The 25,827-nt window shown below is 42.0% G+C and overlaps 2 protein-coding genes across 3 annotated transcripts; one reads left to right on the top strand and one right to left on the bottom strand.

Moving 5' to 3' along the window:
• Positions 1 to 676: 676 nt before the first annotated feature.
• nr1h5 (nuclear receptor subfamily 1, group H, member 5) lies at positions 677 to 11,210 on the top strand. The gene is given in 11 exon segments (XM_086068100.1): positions 677 to 788; positions 3,038 to 3,444; positions 3,446 to 3,502; positions 3,504 to 3,645; positions 5,799 to 5,923; positions 6,611 to 6,709; positions 6,786 to 6,870; positions 7,023 to 7,142; positions 7,505 to 7,573; positions 7,649 to 7,762; positions 8,351 to 11,210. Coding segments are annotated over 11 exon segments (1,518 nt in total). The 5' UTR covers positions 677 to 691; the 3' UTR covers positions 8,554 to 11,210.
• Positions 10,173 to 25,712, bottom strand: brpf3b (bromodomain and PHD finger containing, 3b). Of its 2 annotated transcripts, none has more exons than XM_086068098.1 (13): positions 25,378 to 25,712; positions 22,980 to 24,547; positions 22,466 to 22,622; positions 22,168 to 22,302; positions 20,901 to 21,029; positions 20,437 to 20,749; positions 18,370 to 18,666; positions 16,845 to 17,423; positions 14,995 to 15,076; positions 14,833 to 14,921; positions 14,662 to 14,756; positions 14,437 to 14,591; positions 10,173 to 11,819 (listed from the first exon to the last, which is right to left on the bottom strand). In XM_086068098.1, exons 2-13 carry the CDS (start codon positions 24,521 to 24,523, stop codon positions 11,636 to 11,638), a joined length of 3,759 nt encoding a protein of 1,252 aa, XP_085924224.1. In that variant the 5' UTR covers positions 24,524 to 24,547; positions 25,378 to 25,712; the 3' UTR covers positions 10,173 to 11,635. The 2 variants fall into 2 exon arrangements, with proteins under 2 accessions (XP_085924224.1, XP_085924225.1); XM_086068099.1 differs by having other exon boundaries at positions 16,845 to 17,420.
• Positions 25,713 to 25,827: the final 115 nt, after the last annotated feature.

The following is a 25,827-nucleotide window of genomic DNA, read 5'->3' as shown; positions in this document are numbered from 1 at the left end:
ACACACACATGCAAATACACACACAGTAAATAATTAATTAGCAGCGCTTGTTTGTAAAAGCCTCCGAAAAGCCCGTCTATGTATATTTTATATATCTCACCATAATACGTATGTGAGTGCAGGTGTGTGTAGTGATAATAATAATGATAATAATAATAACCATCAGATTTGTAAATTATATATATATATATATATATATATATATATATATATATATATATATACATATACAACACACACACACACACGTATAGATGTTGGACATGGTGTTGCCAAGAAGGTGAAAGGTCACCATCTTTCCCTCCAGTGTGGACATGTCCTGAATTGCGAAGTCCCAGTCAGTCCCAGCTGTTTGGATCTCGGTCACATCCCAAGTCCTCTTGCTGGGTGTCCCCTCTCCCCCTTTTGGTCGTAACCTCTGGGGGGGCCGCATTCGGACCTCCTCCAACACATCATCTATCACAGAATCCAACAAGCCTCAGCTGGACTCGTCTTTCCGCTTTAAAAAGGATCGCTAAGAGACCTGCTCCTGGGGGATTGTGGAATGTTTTTTTTTCTCCCCTCCTTCCCAGATACTTCATGAAATTTGACGTCCGTGTGGAGATCGTTGCCTGAGTTGTGTCACGCTTGACCATTTTGTGTGCGTTGGAAAAGTTGCAGTCAGTAAGCAGAGAGACACTCTCGGGTTCCGATGAGAGAGTGGACGGACTTGGACATGAACTTCTCGGCGGGAGGCTTTCTCTCATCCTCCGACACTTACTGCTCGTCTGAGCAGCTCCAGTTCTATGGTGAGGCTTCATCTTCTTCTTAATCGTAAAAAAAAAAGATATATTCTTTGGATTTATTTGTGGGAGATGGAAGACAAAAGTTTTTAATTGGGATGCAAAGTTGACTATTCAGTGAAAGTGAGAAATTGCACTCTGACCCTAGCGTGTGCTCTTGTGGAATTGTAACATGAAGGTGAAGTTTTGCTTCTACAAGATAATGAACTTAGTTAAAATAAAAATTTAAAAAAGGGGCGATGTGGTGTTATGAAGAGATTTTAGGAAGTGTGTCCCAACAAAATGACTTCATTTTCTTTTGAAAATGAAGTGTTCCTAGGAATAAAAAGAAGCTTCTCGACAAACAATTTCCCCCACAGGAAATAATGTAAACAGAACTTTGTAAAAAGGTAGTTAAAGTAGAAGTCAAGTCAAAAAAAATTATTTGCAAAAATATTTTCTATGTTATCCCATTCGTCTACCACAGGTGTCAAACCCAAGGCCCGGGGGGCCAGATACGGCCCACCACATCATGTCATATGGCCCACAAAGCCAAATCATGTTTATCGACTTCATGTTTCTTACTAAAATAACAAAAATGCAAATTGTCTTCACATTTAATCATGTTGCAACCATTTTTTTTTTTTTACAATCTCCCTTTCAAAATACATTGCTAGTTGAACCATATTTCGTTTTTCTACGGGCTTCTGATTTCAGAACTAGTTATGGAAGGAAACACCCCCTTTCCAAACAGGTGCACGTCTAATCATTTGATGAATTGTATTTATTTGCCACGCAGACTCACTCAGGAAGGTCCAACATGCAGGAGGCAGCACTCCCACCCCCAAACATTTGTTGGCTCCCTGCCTACCCTCAGGGCTGGAGCTGGGTGGGTGGGGGTGGAGGGGGGGGTATGTGATGAGGGCGGGGGGCAGATTGTTGTTGGCTCCCAAACATGTGGGATGGAAGGGATGCGAGGGGTGTTTAGAGAGTTTTCTAATGGTTTATAAACACTTTGGTCACATGATATGGACACCCCCCCCCCCCCCCCCCCCCCCCCACACACACACACATACACAAGCATGGTCCGATAACGACAAGAAACATCTGGTAAGAAACAGAAAGTGACAGAGGGGGGTGGTAAGACTACTACTGTAGCTGTAAATCTTTTGACTGATAAAACATATCATCATTTATCTTCCCTCCATCCCAGCTGCATTTTTAGGAGGTTGCCGATGGACTCCAATGTTTTCTCACAGGAGGCAGCACTTCAGACATCTTGAGAGTGAGCGTTGAGCAGAGACTAAATGACATACGCAGACACCAAAATGTGGCCGACGTCACCGGGACGTCTTCAGCTGCAGTTTCTGAAACCGTCACAAGCTCTCGGCCATGACATATGTAGAAGAGTAAATTGCAAGTAGAAATTGCTAGTTGCTTGGTAATTGCGTGGGTTGCTCCACAACCACCGAATCCCAAATCCATTTGAATGGCTTACTAACTGTACTTTTGCCAAAAAACACGTCATAGTCCAAAAAAGGAAAAATCCAATTTGATGATAATGGTAAATGGAGTGCACTTATACAGCGCGTTATCGACACCATATGTTGACCAAAGTGCTTTAGCCTCATACACACTTTTTGGAAAACATATCGGACTGTAGATATGGCCGACGTCAACCTACGGAAATATTTTCATTTTTAGTTTAAAATAACTTACTCGGTACTTTGTTTGTTTTTCTTTTCACTTTTTGTAAAGTTTTAAATCTATCTGTGTCTGTGACTGTCATATATCAGCTAGCTAGCGCTAAGATAACCCTTGCGAGTCTTTGTCGCTCCAGTCCAGAGCGTTCAAGTTTGTAATCTTCTTTTGCGCTGGGACGGCGTCAGAGGCTAACAACGGAGTAGCCTAACGACTAAGGCGTTGATACACTGCCCAGACGGGCTTTATTGACTGATTGCGTAACGGTTTAGTTTAATGCTAATTAGTTGGCTAAACACACACACACAAACACTTCCGGGTGCCGTGTCGCAACGGAACGTGACGTCACACGATGCTGTGCGCTGTCCACATACGTTCATACGTCACACACGTTGCCTTCAATCCTTCCATCCTCACTCATATCCGAAATTTCAGATTCGGCATTCGTTTTTAACGGCTAATTCTCATCTCAATTCAAGTCACCGCCTTTGTGTTTCTTCTTCTAAACATGACGCACACCACCTTTTATAATTTGATTTTATTCTAAATAGTCACATATTTATTTTCTCGTTCAGACATGTTGGCTGACCCTCTGGGCTACCCACTGCCGGACCCTGACTTCCAGCTGCTCCCTTACAGCCCACATCAGTACAATCCAGCCAGTCTGTCCTTCCCACTTTACGGCTCGCCGTCATCCTCCACATCTTCGTCCTCCTCGCAGCCCTGCCACGCTCTCTATCATTTTGGCTCGGACTTCCTGGAGGGTCCATGTGATCGTGTCCCCGCCGAGCCCCAATGCTTGCCTCAGGGCCTCGGGTTAGCAGGCCTTCCTGTGGTACGGAGACCACGCCTGGGGTCCGTCGGGAGGATCCGAGGTCATGACGAGCTATGTGTGGTGTGTGGGGACAAAGCGTCGGGCTATCACTACAACGCTCTCACCTGCGAGGGATGCAAAGGTGACAGCTCCCGCATGACGCCGCCGACCGCCGTTGTTGTCAAGTGATGGAGTTTTTCCCTCTCTTTCTCACCTGAATGTCGCCAGGTTTCTTCAGGCGGAGTGTGACCAAAAAAGCTGTGTATCACTGTAAGAGAGGCGGAGCCTGTGAGATGGACATGTACATGCGGAGGAAATGTCAAGACTGTCGCCTCAGGAAGTGCCGCGCTGTGGGAATGCTGGCTGAGTGTGAGTAGATGGTTATTGCACTGATGACACACACAAGGCAATTAGCATAGGTTAAAAAAACAAAACAGAAACTTTATTCCTGTAAAGCAGGGGTGCTCAAGTTCGCGCCTGGAGAGCCCCTATCCAGCCTGTTTTCCATGTTTCCCTCCTGCAGCACAGCTGAATCTAGTAATCAGCTCATCAGCAAGCTTTGCAGAAGCCTGATAACGATCCTGATCATGAATCAGGTGTGTTAGTGGAGAGAAACATGGAAAACAGGCTGGATAAGGGGCTCTCGAAGACCCAACTTGAGCACACCTGCTGTAAAGTATTACTCTAAGACACTGTAAAATTTAATTGTTTTCATGCTCAGCGCAAGTTTAGTGCAAAGCGTAGTCTTTCATTGGGGATTTTCCTAGACTTATCACATGTAGAACTGGGTGAAAAGGGGCATTGCAGTCCCGTCCAATCGTAGCTATATCACTCATTTGCCTTAAAATCAGGGTGGTCAGAGCGCACGCTGAGCTTGACGTTAGCGTTCACCACACACGTCCGCTTGCGCCTCCGTCAAATCCACCCAAATCGCATTACACCACATGCGCCACGAGTTAGTTGTGGTTTTACCGAGTCTCAAATATAGTCAACTTTTTGTAAACAAATTTGCAGATGTGCCAGGGGGCGTGTAACAGAAAACGACCTCGGTCTGCGTAATGCTTAGTGACTCACAGCATGGTCGACCAAATTCACAGACATACTAAATTAGACTTAAAAAATTTTTGGACTGTGCTTGAAATACAATTTATTGTACACAAAAGTTGAATAAAAATTGTACCTAAATTAAAGTTTTTAATCATACAGTTCTTAAAGATTAAACACAATTATGTTGTAGCAGGAAATGATATACAACTGAAATGACCTGGTGTAGTAATTCTTCCGCTTACCGCTAGTGGGAGACAAATGATCAAAATTGGTGAATCACTGAAAGGTCAACCGTGAATTTAAAAAAATATATTTTTTATTTTTTATGGGGATTGAAAAGTTTGTAAAAATGGTGTCACATTTTTGGAGAATTTTCTAACATTATTAAGAATGTCGGAAAATGTTGAAGATGTTGCAGAATATATAGTTGCAGAATGTTGTTGTTGCAGACTGTTGGCTAAAGCTGCACCATTTTAGAAAATATTGTAGAATGTTGTACAATTTTGAAGAATGTTGCTGAATGTAAGATCAATTTGAAGAATTTGGGAGAGTGTTTATGAATGTTTCAGAATCTTGAAAATGTTGGAGAATGTTGAAGAACGTGTAAGACGGAAAATATTGTAGAATGCATTAGGTATGCATTATACTGTAGGGAATGCTGTAAATGTAGAAGAATGTTACAGAATTCTACGTGCATCATATAATTTTGGAGAATGACGACAAATGTATAATTTTGAAAATGTTGTTGAAGAATGTTGTGAACTGTTGAACGTGTCGGATAGTGTTGAAGTATGTTGGAGAAGGTTGAAGACCATCGCAGAAGTTTGGATTCTGTTGTGGAGATGAAAGAATGTTAGAAAATGTTTTTAAGCTGCAGAACGTTGAGAATGTTAGCGGAATGTTAGTCAAGATTACATAATAATAATAATAATAATAAAATATTGCATGTCACAGAATTTTAGATCAAATGTAGGAGAACGTTGCAGTGCAATGTTGAAAAATTGCAGTAGGTTTTCAACTTTAAGAATTTTGGAGGGTGTTGCAAAGTGTCACATGCGTTTGAAGAATATTAAATATTTTTTAAAAATTTTGCACGATAGGCTATCAGAGAATGTTGTAGAATTTTTTAAAATGCTACAGAATGTTAAAAACATGTTGTGAATGTTAAATTTTTAGTACCTGGGCTTTAATGCAGCTGTGAATACCACCACGGTCACGTGGCAATTATAGAAACCAATCCAACATGACACAAACATGAAAATCAAGGGCATTATATTCAGCAAATATGTTGATTATTAAACATATTAATGTGTGTGGATCACTACAACGTGTTTTGCGAGTCGAACCGCTGAAGTTGAAATCTGATTGGTTAAAAGAAACAGTCCCATTAGTAACTTATAGTTATGGTTTAAATGACACCGGCCAGCAGAATGTTGAAGAAGGGATAATAATTAATTCCTTCATCCTTTCCACAGGTCTTCTGACGGAGGTTCAGTGTCAGTCCAAACGGCTGAGGAAAGGAGGAAGAGCAAGAAGACGGGAGGAAGAGGAGAGCGCCGACAGCAAGCAGGTCAGCTCCACCAGCAGACTTCATGGACAGGTACGAATGGATGCTTCATTTGTCTACTGGGGAGCAGTCTTGCAAAGTAACACAGTACAAATACTGTACCTTTTTCGAACTGTTATGAATCTGGACTCCATTTTGTTATTCGGAATTTCTGGTAACTTTCACTTGAATAAAACGTACACTTTTACTTTGATACATTTTCCCTTAACCACCTTTGTTACTAGTCACTACAAAAACAAGAAGACATTGCTTGTTGATATAATACCTGAACCACGGAGCACTAAACGGAGAAATATAGTCCTGTCTGTCCGGAGCGAGTACCGCAATTTTAATTTATATGAAACCCTTGTTTAGGCACATGGCTAACGGCTAACATGTGCTAGCTAACTTTGCTCATTAGTCAACACGCAAATCTTTAACTAAAGTATACCATTAAGGTAAACTAAGTAAAAAACAAAAACTAACCAAAACAACAACAACGGAAAATAACCAATTGTAATTTTCCTGTACATATACTAATGTACATCATATCAGAAAATTTGTTTTGATACTTAAGTACAGGTACAGCAAATGTCAGATACTTTTACAGTATTCTACAAGGTGACTTTAACTTCTACCAAGGTTATTTTGTGTTAAGATACCTGTACTTTCAATTTCTGTGGACTCAAAGTTTCCAGTATTACGGCCAGTGTTAACTATTTGATGATTTTGCGCCACCAGGTTGTTTCGTGCACATTAAGCCGAGAACAGAAGCACACAGTGGACAAGATGGTGGAGGCTCATCGTGCTTGTCGAGCTGAGTACAGCGACCGCTGCAGGGTGACGACACCACATCTCGTCCAAAAGCAGCCCCCTTTTTTTGTGTGTGCTCTTCTCATCTTTTGTTTGTGCTTAGATGTTTGATTGGCTGTGTTCACACGAAGGGGAGGGGCTTTCGGAGGTTACGTCGCCTCACCTGCAATTTGCCAGGACGGTGCCTGGTAAGATGCTTGAGAAAGTTGCAGGAATATTATTCGTAAATATTGTTGATTGTGGGAGAAAGTGCAAACCTGTCATACTTTATTGTCTATGAAAATTTTTGGCGATCTGAGTTATGATAAGTGCTATATCCAATGGCTGGTTTTCCACTCAGGTTTTGACTTGCTGGACTTGTCAGACCAGCGCTGCCTCTTGTCCGCGTCTTCACTGGACCTCATGTTCCTGCTGTCCGCCCAGAACTTCGCCAGCAACCCGACTGCTAAGCCTGCTGCAGGTGAGAACACAAGTCGAGACCAGTTGGACTTCACCAGAGTGGGCCAGTGATTCTCAAAGTGTTGAATGCAAAGCATTGGTTACTGATGTTTTCTTTCATATATCAAATTTCTTTTCTTTTTTTTTCTTTTCTTTTTTATTTAAAAAATATATATATATATCGAATTTATTTTATTTACCTATATAAACGTGAATCCATATAAATCAACCTTTTAGTAATAGACCCGATATCTATAATGTTTGATGAACATTTGGGCCTACCACACTGCACTGCACTTTGACATTTGTTATTATAATATATATTTTTTTAAAGTATATTTTTAGATTTATCACCGCACTCATTTCCAATTGTCTCTTTTTCAGCACTGCAGTTTTTCAGCACGCCAATACACAACTGTCAGAGATTCGACGGTTCAAAAGACAATTTCCAAAGTGAATATCAGTCACAAATTAAATTCATTAGTGGCAGACCAAAGAAAGTAAAAAGAAATGTGTGTGTGTGGACAGGACACAGCGAGGATCTTCTGGGCTCCGTGCTCAACTTCTTTCACAGCATGCTGGCGCTTCAGGTGACGGAGGTCGAGTACACCCTGCTCGGTGCCACCGCTCTGCTCTGCCCAGGTCAGAATTATAATCTGAACAATGACTGCCATTTACTGTCAATTGTGGATTAGAGTAAAATAAATTGACCTCTGTTAGGACTACAGTGAACCCCTCACAGATTTGCCTTATCATATTATTTTTTGGGTGGGGTTTGGGTGGAGGACCTATGCTCAATTATTTGCTAAAAAGCTCACTTAGTCTAATAAAAGTTTTAATTTGGCGTAATTTTTGGTTACCAAGCAATTATATGTTGTCCATTTAAAACTCAATTTTGTTTTTTATTTTGTGGTCTAGTTCCACTTTAAGCCACTAGGTGGTGGTACAATATTGTGTTGACCTGTTAATTTAAAAGAAGAAGAAAAAACAGGAAGTACTTCAAGCCGATAGGCCAAGACTTTTGAAGCCACGAGGCTGCCATATTACCCCTCCCAAGAAACGTTTCTCGGCGTACGATCCTATACATTTATAGTATCGAATTTGAAGAACATTTGAGACCGTACTTAATAGATTTATAGAATATTTTTCACTTGTTTAAAAAAAAAATAGTGACCAGAGGTGAGTTTACCATTGTGCTTGAGTTGATCTTGTGCTGCGTCCATCCTGCAGACAGCACGTCGCTGTTGGCCACCAGCTACGTGGAAAAAATGCAGGAGCTGATCCTGGACCTGCTGTCTCGCGTGTGCGGGACTCAGACTGGAGTGGCGGGAAGCGGGCCGCGGAGGTTCGGTCGTCTTCTGGGCCGGCTGACGGAGCTTCGGACCCTCCGTCACAACTACCTCCTATTGACCCGACCCAACTATGGACCCTGATGAGGGATCAAGCGCAAAATCTCTTTGTCTTTGAACCAGCACTCAGATCACCTGCGTTGGCTTCTGCAGCTCTGCGAGTACATTCCAGTACTTTTATAGATTCCTTCTCGAGCATGGGTGGGCAATGTTTGGTCTGCAGGCAATATACGGACCACTCTGATTTTTAATCTGGACCACAGAGCACTTAAATGATCGAGTCCCATCATATTCATTGCATTAATTTTGCCATTTTATCCCTTTAAAATGTATTGTATTTATTGTATTCATTTATGTCAGGGAGGGGCAACTATGCTGGAGGGGGTCACCGGTCACAAATGAATCAAGTGGCCATTCAGAGTGTGGTCGCCCGCGGACCGCCAGTTGCCCATCACTAGTTTAAGTACCGGTAACTTAATAATGGTTAATTGATTTATTGAAAATAGTAACATAAAAAAATACTAAAATAAACTAATCATTTTACTATATTTAAATCATTCAAATGTTTATAAATCAATTAAATTGAATGTAATATTAAAACAAAATAGTAATAATATTTTATCATTACAATATACAATATTTCATACACTTGACATTTACAATATGTAGTTTATAAAAATGATCAAATAATTGTCTGTTGGTGATAATGGCATTAATTACAAAAATATAATTAAAATAAGAATGCAGTATTTCATCACTAATAGAAATAATATTACGGATATTAATTTACTTTTAAAATTGTTTAATTACAACCAAATTAATTATGATATATTTAAAAATAAGAATAGTTTTATCAAATTGAGCTACACATGTAACATTTCTTGTTGAAATAATTTGTTGCTTATAATTATTTTTGAGAATAATACAATTAAAAATAAGATTTATTTTTGTTATGAAAATTAACAATTGTACATGCAATATACAATACATTCAGCATATAAAAATATTTATGTAAAAAAAAAAGGTTAATTATAATAAATGAATTACAAATAATAGAATAAATTATTTTTGATAACTGGTTCATGTTATTAAAAAAATCAAATGTGACCCTTGAGCACCCCTGGTGGAGAAATATTTACATTTTGTGCGTCCTCAACCCGTAGCCATTGAAACAAACTCAATGCCTCCGGCGCCACTTGGTAGTTACTCCCTTTAGTATAGCAATTCTACAGTACGGTTTGATTACAAGATCCATATCATAACGAGTATGACATGATCAGGAAGCTGCCCGACTTCGTCCATCCATCCATTTTCTACAGCCATTGTCCTGATTGCAGGAGATGAGGGAAGTGGAGCCAGCCCCAGTTGCAAGTTACACGCTGGAGGGGTTGACAGTAGTGATGGGAAAACGAAACTTCATGAAGCACTTGTGATATTTTTTGACTCCCCGAGATGGTGGTCTTGGTTTAAATATAAAGGCTAGTGCAAAGGCAATTGATTACATTTCCACTGCATCTTTCAACCAAGAGTGGCATCTAGAGGAGTCCAAAAATATTACAAGTGCTTCATGAAGCTTCATTTTCCCATCACTAGTTGACAGCCAATCATAGGGCAACTCCATTAATTTGTCTTTGGCCATTAAGCGCAGCATTCTCACACTATTTTCAAAACTGCCTTCAATTCAAAAAGATCACAAGCCACAGTTAGATATTCCAAAAGGTTTTAATAGAGCATTTCTTTCCCCAAAATGAGGAATTATGGATTCAAACAAAGTATTTGGTGGGTAAAAGAAAATATGCACAAGCTTATGAAGGTGTAGGGTTTTATATTTGATAATACTAATAATAAATATTTGTGTTGGGATGGGCGTCATGTTGAGAGCAACAATTCATGTGCATATATATCCCTGGCGTCGGGCTCGAAACTCACAATTGGGTAAAATTCACCTTTTCCCCCCCACAAATCTGAAATATTGGTCAGTCTACAGTGTGGGTGTTATTTTTTTAAATTACTATGATTATTTAAAAAACAAAAACACAATGTTCCCTCATTTTCCGCTGGGGTTAGGTTCCAAAAAATACCCGCAATAAATGAAATCCGCGAAGTAGATAGCTTTATATTTTACATTTATTATAAATATTTTAAGGCTCGAAAACCCCTCACCACAGTTTATATACACTTTTCTCGTTGAGGCATTTACATTTCTTCACATTCCTCTCTCGTTTAAACATTCTCAATGTTCAAACCTTCATAAATTTGATAAAATAGGTACATTACTTTAAAAAAATGCATGTCAAATTGCACAAGGGAACACTGTATTGACAAAATCCAAGGGTTGAAAATGGCTTATTCTTGCGATGTTAATGGTTGACTAAACATGTTTTAAGGATTCTGCCCGACGTCAGTGATATTTATCTGCTAAAATGTTTATTATTTTAAACCACTCAATTTGTTTTAAATATAATTGCTTTTACCAATATAATTTCATTTCTATAGTTTTGTCTTTCATAAATAAATAATTTCTCTCTTGTATCAAAAGAAGAGAATTCATAATTGTGAACAATGGCTCATTCAGTTTGTTCACTGACACTCACATGCGCGCACACACACACACACACACACACACACACACACACACACACACACACACACACACACACACACACACACACACACACACACACACACACACACACACACACACACACACACACACACACACACACACACACACACACACACACACACAACGCAGCAAATCGGGAACAAATCCTCCACAAATATAAACCGCCTCGCCTCACTCACTCACGTTGCCCCTTGTGGCTTGATTGAATCGAGCAACACAAAGTGACCAAGACTTCATCTTACAAACATAATGCACACTAAGTGTACCTTTGATATGTACAAGAGTATTTCATAAAAGATTAAAAGTGTAAAAAGCTATTGTATAAAAGATGGCAGTGATCCATTCATAGGTCCTCCGCACTTGGTATAAATATTGTTTCAAAGTTCATCGGCGCACACAAACACGCCGCCCACTGATTTGCAGGACGTACAGTAGAAGCGGACACACGACTCTGGAGGGGGGGGGGGGGCGCAGCGGACCATACATGAGGAGGGCGGAGAGGGGCGGGACGCCCCGGCCGGCTTCATGTCGGCAGAGGCTCTACAGGAAGTTGGAGGTGACGAAACCTTGGCTGTGGTTCACTCTGCTCTGGTGGATCATGGCGCGGTCGTACGCCACCTGCACAGACTTGCGCAGGCTGGGCTTGCGGCCCTCCATCATGCGCAGCTTGTCCGCAGTGTTGTCCACCCCCAGGGGGGTCACCTTGTCACGTGTGAGCCACTGCCTGCGGGTACAAGGACAGATGTGTGAAAAAATAATTAAGAATGTGGCGCCATCTGGTGGACCAAAGCACACCAATGCACGGGCCGCTTTTGCACTTTTCTCCTGATTGATACCTTTGTGCATTAAAGGGGACGTCAATCCTAAACATTTCTTGACAATAATATGTTATATGTGGCCTCACTAGTCTAAACATGACATTCTGATTAATATTACATCTGTGGAATAGGAGTTATGAAGCAAAATCTAGCTCCGGGGGCAGCCATTTTGCTTAGTGCTCAAGGCAGCAACCAATCACAACTCACCTGTTTTCTGAAGCTAAGCTGTGATTGGTTGTTACCCGCGATCTGAGCAACTGTGATGTCATTTTCACAGCAAGTGGCAAAATGGCCGCCTTCTAATGTTGATAAAAACGGCTGGATTTTGCTGCTTAACTCATATTCTACTAACGCAGAATACTGTACCATATTTAGACTAGCGGGGCTGCATAGAACATATTAGTGCCAAGATTTTATATTTTGGGGTGGGGTTAATGGAGAATATATAATTAACTCATTCACTGCCATTGACGGCAAAAATTCATTTAAACTATTTCTATTAGTTTAACATTTTTTCCACTTTCGTTAACAAGAGTATGAAAACCTAGAAAGATTTTTTATTGTACATTTAGAACAGATATAAAATTTGTGATTAACTTAAATTTGAAAAAAGATCATTAAAAAATTAGGGCGTCAGGCGATTACATTTTTAAAATTGTAATTAATCACATGACTTCAATAGTTAACTCACAATTAATCACAAATGTTATATCTGGTCTAAATGTACAATATTTTTTTTCTAGGTTTTCATACTCTTGTTGACAAAAGTGGAAAAAAATGTTAAACTAATAGAAATAGTTCAAATAAATTTTTGACGTCTATAGCCGTCAATGGCAGTGAATGAGTTAAAAATAATTTGAAAACATTTTCCAAGTGTGTAACAACCTGGTATCAGTACTCAGAAAGTTGGTGACTCCTGATTTAGTGTATGAATCGTTACATCATTTATACACAAATACATATTGTACATATACCGTACTTTTGTTTCATAGTTTGACAGCCAAAATCCCTCTTCCCTAATTGTGTTGACTTTCTGTGCATTACTGCCACCTTCTGTCCACTGGCGATAAGGCACCAAAACTGTCTGCAAAAGTAGTCATGCATTAACGCGGATTGCATACTAAAGAGGGCAGCAGGAATGCACCAAAGGTATATGCCAACCGCTAAAAGAAAGTAGAAGAAGAAATGGAAGCAAAAGAAGAACTGTAGTCATGGCAACTATTGTGTGACATAACAACGTCTATGTGCTGCTGCCATTAGCATGTGGCTTCCGCCACAACAAGGATTTACAATTGACTTCACTAACAGGCGCAATTAGTGACCAGGATTCTCCCTTTGACCACAATGCGACGTGACATTCCAGTTAAGGTAAGCCATTTTAAACTAAAAAGAAAACTTTCCATACATGGAAGCGGACATTTGGTCCAACCGGAACTTGTCTGTTGCTGTCAGCACCAGGGATGGGTGGGTACCTTTCACATTTGAACCGCTACTGTTCCAATTCTCGGTACCGGTACTCAGCGGTACCAAATTTTGGTCCTTTTGTACTCTCTTAAAAAAAAATATATATAATTATTTGGGTGGTAATAAATGTTCGTCATTGTTTATTTAAGAGTAATATTAAAACAAATGAGCCACATAGGAATAGTAAAAATGAAGGTATAATATTTTACAATTACTGAAGTCTAATTAATACACATACATTAATATTAGAAAAAAAGTGTGAAGCAAAGTTCTGTGCAATGAACAGTTAAACATTACCAGTAAATATATAAATTAATAATTGATGTTATCTTTGTTTCTTGTGCAGTTGTTTTTCAAGAACGTAAGCCTGCCGCACGATGAGTTTGAAGTTTGAAATATAGCAACAACAAAAAAAAAGAAGACAGTCGGAAGAGGACATAACGTGGACAAAGAGAATAATTGGGTTCCAATTCTGTAATGCTCACTATATTTTGGTCACAAGCTTTATTGTTCCAAAATTAACATGTATATTTACCATAAAGGTAAAGTACCGTCCAAGATGATTCGATCTGGAAGGGGAAAGGCGGACCTCCCGGTTTCAGGTGTACTGCACCTGTTAAAAGGCGGTTGGCAGCACGACGGCGCCGGCACCTCCCGCTAGCCGTGCACCGATTGCAATGAACCGGGGACATCGCCATCCTCCACTTGGCGCCGAGGCTGTCATACTTCATAAACTGGATTTTGTTTGGCTTGGCGCCGCAAAAAAATCTCGCTGGATTTCAAACCAGGAAATGTATTTTTAGCGGGTGAAAACCAGCGCGAGTAGGTGACGTCAGTACGCTGGCGAACGTACAATGTTGCGTTCAAGTGCGCCATGGAAAATCATCAACTCTTCTACTCCTGCACAGTCCCAACTTAGAATGACGTGCTTCAGAACCGAAGCATGGCACCGTTTTGATTTGACGTGAATCAGTGCTCGGAAGTACCGACCCAAATCGGTCCATGCTACAAAAAGTAGCGTCTTCGGTTCTATCGATCTTATCTGAAGACGCGTCTCACCATGTTCGCTTATTGTCGAAGAAGAGCACCAGGTAGAGTCTCTGGCTGCTCTCCTCCTGCCTCTGCTCCCCCAACCGGAGAACATCTTTGGGCGGGACTGGGATGGGCACGCCATTGAGCAGCAGGCCCTCTTCCGGCATCTCCGGGTCGATGATCTGCAACCAGCTTGCGGTCAGCCAGACTGATGACGAGAATGCTGACAAAAGATATTGGAGTCTGTCCTACCAGGGCGGGATAGGAGGGATATCCTCGACATTTGGCCCAAACCAAGTCCAGAGGCTCGAGCTCCGTCTCATCCTCAGATGTTTGGCCGCCATGACCTACGGTTAAGAATAAAACACATGCGTTTACTGTGCAGAGATGGAAAAGTTGAGCGAAAAGAAAATGGACGCCCACCAGTGTAATCACCGTCTCCGTTGATTATTTCCAGGAAGGCAACTTTGGAAAGGGCAGGTTTCCCCAAGCTTCGTTTGGGTGGCGAGACGCTATAAAATAACGTGTCGCATTAGTCCAACAATTCTGTCTGACAAGCAGACATGATGACAATGATGTTTTTACATTTCTTTGTGGAGGACCGGACAGGGGCTGTATTCGGAATCGGACCCGCCGTCTTTATGCTTGTCGAAGCCATTGGTCAGTCCTGAAAGCACATGAGAGCGATGTCGGGCACTTAACTTCTGTTGACCTTCATCATGGGTACAGCTGGCCCAAAATGGCCGCCACAACACAACGCAAATCTACAATGCATTTTGGGATGTGGCAGCCATTTTGTGCTAGCTGTATCCATGGTGAACATAAACAAAGCTGTTTAGTCCCGTGAGTGGAAGGCAGATCAAGATAGAAGCAAGAAAGGGAAGGGGTTTTCCACGGAAACGTTAAGACCACGAATCTTGGCAAACATTTTCACCAGCTAGCTCATAGTGTGGCCGAAGGTGAAACCCGGGCAGACGCTCCTGGCTGGGACTTGGCTTACCTATCACTAGCTTCGGCTGAGGGACTGCTTTGAAAGGCCTCCACTGCTTACACCAAGGTTGACTTTTTTTCCCTTTTTTTTTTGCGTGTTTGTGTGCACCTACTGGATGTCTTTCGGTGTTGAGAAAAGTGCTACACAAAATTGATTCATAATTATTACTACTACTATTACAGTACAAACGGCAGTTTTTAATACACTAAACTGCAGCGAGATCACAAGCATGAACACAATTCCAGTGTTCAGCTATAATTCCCCCCCCCCAACAAAAAGGCTACCTAATATCACTATCATAAGCAGTTCTCATTTTCAGTCAGGCCAGGCCATCCTGAGGGCTAATTTAGAACTAAAAGGCACGTACAATGTGCGACACACAGTCAGTGATGTTTACTTGTCACAAGAAAAAGCAACAGAGCCTTCCGTGGCCATGCCAGGCTGCTAGTGAAATGAGAACTCGGTTTCACTTTACCTATCGTAAAAATAATCAAAATCTGTACAAATCTGACAAAAAGGCCCCCAAATAACAACATTAACGCTGCAACCCGGGTGAGGATATGCGGTTCAGATAATGGACAGATGTATAACAACATTTGTAGAATCCTGATATATCAAAGTGGTAGTTTATCTCCCAAACATTAAGACATGTTTCCACCTCGTTTTGCCCCGAGAAACAAACAGACCTGGACCCAGCTCAAAATCTCAACAGCTAATTTATCTGTGGGTCATCCAAATCTGCTGTGCACATCCTGTGACAATTATAGGTATAGTCGTTAGGTGTGGGAATCTTTGAATGTCTCACAATTTGATTCCGATTTTTGATTTAAAATTATTTGATTGACAATGATTTTTGCTTCAATTTATAGATGTTCAAGGAATCGTAATGATCTACTCCAGTCTGACTCGCTAATGCTAATTAGCGCGCTACTCGCGGCACTTTTATTACTCAAATGAACGGCTCCACGCTGCAAAATAAAACAACTTTTATTGGAATAACTTGATCGTGACTCTTTCCTTCTACTCTCTATTGTGGCTACAACTTAACAGTGTATCAGACCACGTGGACCCACACTGGCCCTAAGTGGCCAAATCGGGTACAACATGAACAGCACTCCCAATAAAGGCACAAACAAACAAAGGGAAGACAGTATAAAATAATTTAAATAAAATCGATTCGTACTAAATGAGAAATCGCGATTCTTATGAGAATCTATTTTTTGGCACACCCCACATATGTTGTACTTAATTAGTGTACATTGTACAGCAAAATGTGTTATCTGTATTATGCCTATCCCTGATTTGTGTACTGCCAAGGGAGTAAATACACTTTTTGTGTCAGTCCCTCCCCTTTACCACAAGAACTGGCTTGAAATGTGTATCTCACATGATTTTGTTGGTGCGTCATTTGTGAAAAAAGCAACAAAGCTAAAAAGCTTCTTACCACTTTTCAGGCTTTGAGTCAGCATTCTGTCCAGTTCTCCATCTGAGCTTACGTCTCGATTCGGGGTCCATGGGTCATTCAGGCAGGGGGGTCCTATGGCTTTCTGAGGGGTTTTGGTAGGAGTGGATAAAGGAGTAGTAGAGGGGGTGTCGGGTGCGGAGGGTGAGGTGCTTGTACTGCCATCCTGCGAGCCCTTCCCATTCGGCAAAACATTGTCTCTGAACATCTTTGCACCATTTTTGGCCTTTTTGAACAACACAGAAGTCCGTCGTCCAACGCCCCCAGCGAGGGGCCTTGTGGGGGTGCTGAGGTCAGGAAGGCCGTTGGCCACCACCTGCCCCTCGTTGTGCAAACTTGGTGGCGGCGACGTCTCCTGGGCTTTAGTGCAACCGACGCGTTTCGCATCACTGTCTGCGAGGCCGCCAATGAGCTTCCGGCGTTTGCAGGGCCAGCTGGAGAACGGGGGCTCCTTCGTGATCGGCCGCAGCGTGGGAGGCTCCAGGGGCGCGTCTCCCGTTCGTGGAGGAGGGGCCGGCCCAGTTGGTTCCAGTGTTGGGGGCGACGTGGATTTCAGGTCTTCTGCAAGAGAGGAGGAAACGTGAAATTCACTTTCACTCTACATGTACTTCATGAAATGGCCATTGAGTATGTAGTGTGATGTGGTGGTGTTGTAGTCACACTGGAGAATGGGGTCTTGTCTGTGGTCCAAAATTCTACCCAACGGCCTAACCACAGCACAAAGAGACTCGAGCTTCAGTGGAACCTCTGAAGTCAAACAGCCACTAATAGGACGTTGGGCAACTTCATATTTGTTTCCCAATGGAAATATGTATTTAGATATAATCTGTTACTCGGTTAAACTGTCATAATAACTTGAAATACTTTTAAAAGTATTTTTTTTTTTTACATTCTTAAAAAAAATTATGTTACAGCTGTTGAGCAAAATTTTGCCCAAATTCCAAACCGCACGACCACAATGGCGCTTGACTTTATGGAGGTTCCACTGTATTCTGGGGGGATGGAACATCATACACACTCACACACGATATTAAGATGTGTGAAGAATTAACATTGCCCTCACAACTGTACACCAGCACCATGGTACCAGGGCTGGATCTCAATGCTGCCACTGACCCAATCAGTTTCCTCCCGCCCTCCTCTTAGACTCCTAACGAGCCCGTCCCAACCAGAAGTGGGGTGACATGGCATGGCTGTACAGTATGTTGCCAATGGAGAGTGGTGAGTCCATGAGAGTGATGTGTAGAAGAGCAGAGTGCACTTGGAGAGAGGAGTTGTGAGGCAGCCGAGGCTAACGAGACTCTGTGGACCCCTACTTACTAGACTGGAGACAGTGGGGTGGTTGGGGTTGGTGCGTGGGGGAGACCCTGGCTCAATTACCTGAGGACAATGTGCCGTTAGCTCATGTTCACAACGGGTCTCATTCAAACAAGAGGATTCAAAGGGGGGAGGGGGGGAAGCACATGCACTGGCAAGTTCTCTTACATGCCCGCTTTTGATCACTAACCTTTGTCTGACGTTGAAAGACCGTTTTCTGCCTTGATGTCGTCAGCCTTGTCGTCGTCTTCCTCCTCCTCCTCATCTTCATCGCTGTGTTCTTTTAGACGGCCGTTGTGAAGGCTGTGGCGGTGCGAACCCTGCCGGAACCGAATGTTGTTGATCTCGCGGCGGAGCAGGCGCATGCGTCGCGTGCGAGCAGCGCTGCATCGCGTGGAGCTGACAAAGTCCAGCTTGTCCAGCAGCTCCTTCAGCTGCTCCTCCACACTCATGTGGAGCCGGTTGTCCGGGTTCAGCACGCTGTCCACTGGGCAAAGAAAAGTAAGCTCACTCAAGCGCCTCCTTGACATGCTCTTCGTATGGGTCCCTGGAAGGTTGAACGTCTTAAAAGTTTGTAACATCTGGATTTGACCAACATTTTTGGGAATATTGTGCCGAAAATATACATTTAGGACATTGAAAATGTTTATTTTGTATCAATACAAGGCATCAGCACGCCTCCCTACAACTAAATGCATTAAGCATCAAAGCATGCTATGCTTTCGGACAAATTATTCTCAACGTGAAAACGTGAGAAGACTGACTTTGCACCAGAAGTGACGCAAGAGGACTAACTTAAAGCAGTTAAGACTCTTAACCTACTTTTGTCTAGCGTAACCACCCTTTATAGGTAAAGCAAATAGCCATGCAGTTACTGGTTTTATTTCCATCACTTTCTACTGCCTAGTTTTTCCCCACCCATTCTCGTCTGCGCTTCATTTACCAACTTGTTGTGCACAAGCCAAGAAAAGCGGAAGAAAACGCTCGGATAGTTGTTTGTGCTGTTTGAAAAAGAGCACAGCGTGATGACATAGACCGTTGTTAGCTTTTCACACTAGCCTTTAGCTAGCTGACAACAGGGAGGATAGCGGCCATATGTGCTTGTCACTAGTGATTAACAGGTAGATTGTTGTACTATATCTGTGTATGTTTTAATGTCTTACATTACGGTGGGTGATTCGTATTGTACAGGCGGAAGCTACGTTCGATCATAAAACAACAACATAGTGAGTGACAAAAAAAAGTGAGTGCCATCTGCTTTTATATTAAACTTTTACGGTCATTTATGATTCCCCTGTAAATTTGCCTGCACACAATAAAAACATTTTCATGGTTTTGCAAAAAAATTTGACGTCACTTGCGACATGTTTACATGGCAAGTTTAAATATTTAAAAATGTCTAAATGCGCTCTTATTTGTGCATTTGTACTTCTCACTATATTGTATTGAAATTGATAGCGAACCACAACATTTAGCATACACTTCTGATATATACACTAACAAATTTGCTGAAATGATCTTTAATGAAGTTATTATACTTGGTGTCCGTGGTCACCACTTTGGTGACCCCTGACCTAAAGAATCAAAATTGAATTGAAGCGCAACCTAAAGAATCGGAATCTAATTGAAACGTGAGATTCTGAATAATATTAATTCCTAAATCTCGACTCAATTTACTTCCAACTTGACATACTCAGAGTGAAGTCAGAGTCTGTTTAATTTTGAAAAACAACGGATATACACAAAGAAAGCCACAAGTTATTCTGTTGTATGTATGGAAATAGGTAGACATACAGGTTTACAGTTAGTGAACCTTCTGGGAGCTAATGGAAGAACAGTTAACTGTTCTTTAAGTAAATGTTGCGAGCATAGATAGATGAACAAAGATGTATTTGTAATTAATAACTTACAAATTTTTGACAAATTAAATGACATTAGATCATTTCCCGCTGCAAAGATTGTGCCATGATTAGGGAATCAGTGCATTAGGGGGTGATTTAATTTGAAACTTGTGGAATAAAGAACTCATGACATTAACAATGATCGATTGTTATTAATGTATTAGCCTGGTTAAAATCTGCTTGTATGACAATAATGTCCATTGGTTATTTTTAACGTCACCTGTATCAAACGTCGGGCTATGTAATCAATGATTCAAAATAGAACTAATTGGAAGGTGACCAGCGTCACAGAACTGATTGTGGTTGACGTTGAGGGACCACTGTATACAAAGCAGAAAAAACTCCTGCATCATTACCATCCTCCCATGTGCAGCTGTAAAATTCTCGCTTCTGCGGCGACTCGGGAAGGTGCATGCCGGTCTCCAGCTCCAGGCCCATGTTGCTGGCTTGTCGTTGGGCGTGGCGCAAGACGGCTCCCCCAAGGTCCCGAAGACGCAGTGCGGCGCGATGAAAGATGGTGTCCTTACTGTTGTACAGGAGGCAATTGGACACCATCAGGTTGAAGTCAACCTCCAGGTCAGCCACAGAACGGTAGACATGATTTTCTATCTTGGAGCGCATCGTCGATAAGTCCATTGGATGACTTATGAACTCCATGTAGTCTGGTACCTGGGGAGCATACGTCGATAAGTTAATAAGCAAGATCAGCATTTTTTCTTGGGGCACATAAATGCATTCCTTAATCTCACAAATATATCTGGGACACATGTATGTCTTCTCGTTTGTGGGAATAATGGGAAGACATTTTAGAATGTCTGACCTCCTTGATGTTGACTGGTTCTGCAAAGATCTCAGCCGTGTCCTTCTCCTGCAGTTGGTCCATAGTTGAACGGAGCAACAACAACATCGGGGTCAACTGCAGCTCCAGAGCTGCCTGATGGACTTTTATCTGCAATTGTTAAATGGGCAAGTGACTGTTGGTGGAAGATAATGCACATCTGTAAACAAGCTCTTGTCTAACAAGAGAAGCAACTTGACTCAACTTAAGTCAAATAAATACATGAATAAATGCACTCTGTCAACTTCAACTATTTAATAAATGCCAATTGCACAAATGTATACATTTTCTATACCACTTATTCTCACTAAGGTTGCTGGTGAGCCGGGGGCCTATCCCAGCTAACTTCGGCGAGAGGCGAGGCACACCCTAAAACAAGTTGCCAGTCAACCGCAGGGCACACAGACCAACAACCATTCACATCCACAATCAATATTTTCACAAGAGAAGTAAGCAAAGGACAGAGCAGGTATATGCCATTACGATGTCTTACTTTTGTTGATTTATTAATCAAATGGCTTCACTGTAATTTCATTCACTTTAAATATTTTCAATATCTTAAAAAAATATGTACAATAGTAAAATTCAAGCAATCCATGGAAGTGCCAATATTTTAGGCTCAAAAAGCATATTCATATATTGTACTTTGTCAAAGTAAAAGCCCATATAGGCTGGCTTTACAATATTGTTCGGGTGACAACTGTGATATGCATCATGGCAGCATAGAGAAAAAAAATGCATGGGACTGGATCGGAATCAGGCTTCTTCCATGATATAAATTGGATATAAAACATGGCAACATCAGCGTAAACACGAGGATCTGATCAAAATACTGACATCTGATGTTTCCACACCTGCATCTACCCAAACACATTCCATAAAACATTACCGTAAATTAAATCTAAATTTGTTGTGTTTGGATAAGCGGTTCAGATAATGGATGCATAGAATTGATTAAAGTACTTAACTGCTGATGGCAATCAGTGGAGTAATGTCAAGTTTATTTGCATTTACCAATAAGTTGAAGAAGCAGCCCAGGCAAACTAAATGCCATGTAATGTTTTAGAATTATTTGTTTACTTCCTTAACATGTCTAACTGCATTTTGGATATCTGCACATGACGAGTTTTAATGTGTTCAGTAAATAGTGATATCAGAAATGATCACTCCAAAAGGCACGTAAAGAGACACTGATCAGCTCTAAACCAGAATTGTAAATGCAGCCTTACATAGCCTTGCTCAATATTACCTGTTCTCGTTTGAGTTTCTCCCTTTTACGGATGAGCTCCACCAGCAGCCTGGCCTTTTCAAGGTCATGTCGAAGCTTCTGCCAAAATCTCAAAGCATCTCTGGCTGCAGATACTTGTTCACTAACCACCTCAGGCTACAAAGTAAAAATAAATAAAAATAAAATAGTTTATATAAATGTCATCATTGGATAAACTTTACATCCCAGAAATATCCCATACGTTTTAGAATATTACTCAGAATGTCAACCAAAATTGGGGAGGCGGTGAGGAAAGTATAAGGTCGAGTCCCAGCCTGACCTGTTCAGTATTCCGTTGGGATTGGACATTAGAGTGTAAATGGCGGACCAGTGGCACACCATTTCTGGACTGACGCTTCAGTAACCAGTAGCTATGCAACCTCTGCATGAATTGACTCTTCTTTTGGAAGAGAATACCTTTGCAGATGGCATTCAACCTGGAGAGCAACAAGAGATTCAAGTTGATACGTTTTCATTTTCACGGTTTTGACCGTGATAGATTTGTAGAAGGTATGATGTAGAGAAACATATCCTCCTCCATTAAAAAAAAAAAATGTTTAGCCCCCACAATGCTTAATTAAAAAGTAAACATTACAAAAGAACATTTATGCAGTAACATAAAAAGTCATGAGCCGATGGGTAGTTGCATCCCTGGTTAATGGGTGTGTAGTGGATAAGGTGAAATCAAATGCTGAATATTTTGGTTCACAATATTCATATTTTAAAAGGGCTATGTATATATGTATGATGATTACACAACACCCAAGATGACATACCGGTACACTAAGATATACCTGCTTGTGGGTATTTCAGGCACTATGACTTGCGGCGAAGCATTTTTCAGTGTTGTGGAGCCCGTGTCCCTCTTCCCTTTCTTTTTTTCCATCTTGTCATCGCTCTCAGACTTTCTGCCTTTTTTTGGCGTCACGGGACCATCCGTGTACGCACTCCGTCCTCGACTGGCCCTGCCTCTGCTGCCCACCACGCGTCCTTCACTCTCCTCATCAGAGATGCCGTCTTGGCCCGCAGGTGAATGAGTCTCACAAAACGCCGTCTTCTTGACGGAGAACGTGGTCCCATTGACGTTTGTCTCTCGTACCGGGTCAATTTTCATAAACAGGCCTGCACGCTGTGCGCAAGTGACATGAAAGGCAGTGTAACAGTTGGCCTTGTGACACTGGATTGATGCCCCGCGACCTTTCTGCTTGCACAGGTAGCAGGTAAGCTTCCAGCGTGCGGGGGGAATGTTTTTGACACCTTCCACTGGTTCCAAAAAAACAGTATTGGCAAAACACACTTCAGGGATCCAGATAGCGCAAACCACATGCGCCCAGCGGCCATCACTGGTTTGCTTAAAGGCGCCGCCTCTATTGGGGCACAGCACACAGTCAACGGGTTTTTGAGGGGACTGAAGGCAGCAGCGGCACAGCCACTGACCCTCTGGGATGTAGGGAACGCCGTAGCATTCCTGGTGCACGGCCAAGTTGCACGCGTCACAGAAGAGGATGACGTTGCTGTTGAGGCACTCGTCGTCCAGGCACACGCAGCAGAAAGCGTCGTCGTCAATGGTGTTCTGAGAGGGCACCCGAATGCGCGCCTCCTGGTAGGCCTCGTCCTCGAGGCGATCCACCAGGAACTCAAACGTGTCTGCCGAAAGCATGGCGCAGCCCTCCGCTGTGCGGCCGGCATTGACCATCTCCAGCCAGGCTGAGTCTTCCTCGTCCATGTCGTATTCTGCCAGAGCTTCCTGTTCCTCGGCCGAATGTTCGATGTAGCGGTAGTATGCTGTGGGCAGAGGAGGTGCCTCCACATGGGTGAAAGTGTCTACAAGGCGAAACGAAGGCTCAGGGAGGGGTATTAAGTGATTGTGCGTTGCATTTAACTTTTCCGGCGTTTGTGGTGGAGGGCGGGCGCAGTGGTTTTTTGAAGGTGCCGGAGACTTGAAAGATAGACATTTAGAGTCTTTCCGGCGGCCACGGGGCGTGATGGGTTTGTTGACAATCTGCGTAGCACTGACGGGAGGCGATGGCTGCTCACTGTTCTCTTTGTTGCTATTACACTCACTGATGTCCTGCGCCATCATTTCATCTTCAGTGATGACGGCTAAGGGCTCCAAAACAGAGATTCGGTGAAGCCGGCCATCCAGCTCCACTTCCACAACCTTTTGCGCCTGGGCATAGCTAAGTGTTTCTCTGCTCGGAGATGCGTTGAGACTGTACGGGGATGGGGAACGCTGGCGGGCACCAACGCCACAACCACCAATTGCTGTCCTCTTAGTCTTCCTGTCATCTTTGCCACATCCCAGGCCCACCAGGCCTTTTCGACGTGGCTTCCTCATAGGCCACTGATCACACGTTCCCTCCTGTTGAATACAAATGTAGCAAAACAAGCACCATAAGGCATCTGAACACAAATGAGAACAGATCTATTTTGAATAATAAATGAATGGTTGGTTGTCCACGCAGGCCAGTGGATGACATACAAGGTAACAATTTTAAATCATGTGAACATATAAAATATTAATTACTATTACACAGTGTGTTATATGTAACCAATTTGAATTTACAAAACTAATGTTATATATATATATACACTGTACCCTAGAAAATAGAAAAAAAAAATTCTCCAATATACAATGAATTACTGATAACTTACTCCTTACTTTTTTGTTTGGTCGAGGTTTGCCGAGGACAAGAACATTTAAAGTTAAAATTACTTTCGTTTACAGTACTGTAACTTCAACAACAGAACGCCTTGCCGAAATAGCCAAAACGCAGAGGCAGCCAGCCTATCAGCTTTCAGGAATACTTGATTGAGGCACCCTTAGCCAATCACCTCGGAGAAAGCCTCAGCCTCCTACATTACTCTCTCCTTATTTCAGGAATACACTGTCAGCCATATTTACAGTTTTAAAACACCATAATAAGAACTTTATATCTTACTTTCGCCGTTTTTATTTTGAAGCATGGTCTTACGCCCCTTTTGCGTGAGAAACGCGTCGTGACACTTATCCAGAGCGGTTGTATAATTGTATATTTACAGCTAGCTCGGCTGCTAACTTTGAAAAATATGCTGTACTAACCTAAGGTTTTATTTTTTTACGCTGACACGGAAATAACTAAACACATCGTCACTGTTTAGTAGGCATTTAAAGTTTATAAATGAGTACTGATTAAAATGAAACACTCTTACCTATTATGTTAATTGGGTGACACAGTAGCTCCACAGCCGGCGGTCTGAGGCGTTTCTACAGAAATGGTTTCCACCTAGCCTGTGGTCTGTCTTACTTGCTGGCCTCCCGTAGCTAAAAGCTAACTTGTCTGAGCCAGCTACAGTTTGTTGGTACAACCGGTATGTGTCGTTATTTATTAACGCGTCCGTCCTTTCGTAAAACGGAGATTAAGGAGTTGGGGACTAACGCCCATACACCCAACGAGCATACGATTGACATATCTGCAATTATACTATAAGAGTATCTAATGTCGACCTAATTTTGTGGGTTAGCCTCCTCCGGCTAGCTTTGCGAATCCAGGCTAACACCATTGGTTATACCACATAACATCCGGGTATGTCTTTCAAAATAAAATTGCTTTTTAAACGAAACGCGAATAACACCATTAATTATCTTTTTCTATCATTCAT

The sequence above is a fragment of the Leptonotus elevatus genome, chromosome 2 (genome assembly GCF_054856555.1).
Source record: "Leptonotus elevatus isolate MCC_2025b chromosome 2, RoL_Lele_1.0, whole genome shotgun sequence".
Taxonomy (NCBI): domain Eukaryota; kingdom Metazoa; phylum Chordata; class Actinopteri; order Syngnathiformes; family Syngnathidae; genus Leptonotus; species Leptonotus elevatus.
The sequence above is the reverse complement of the archived record's forward strand: the minus strand, read 5'-3'. Positions and strand labels throughout refer to the sequence as shown.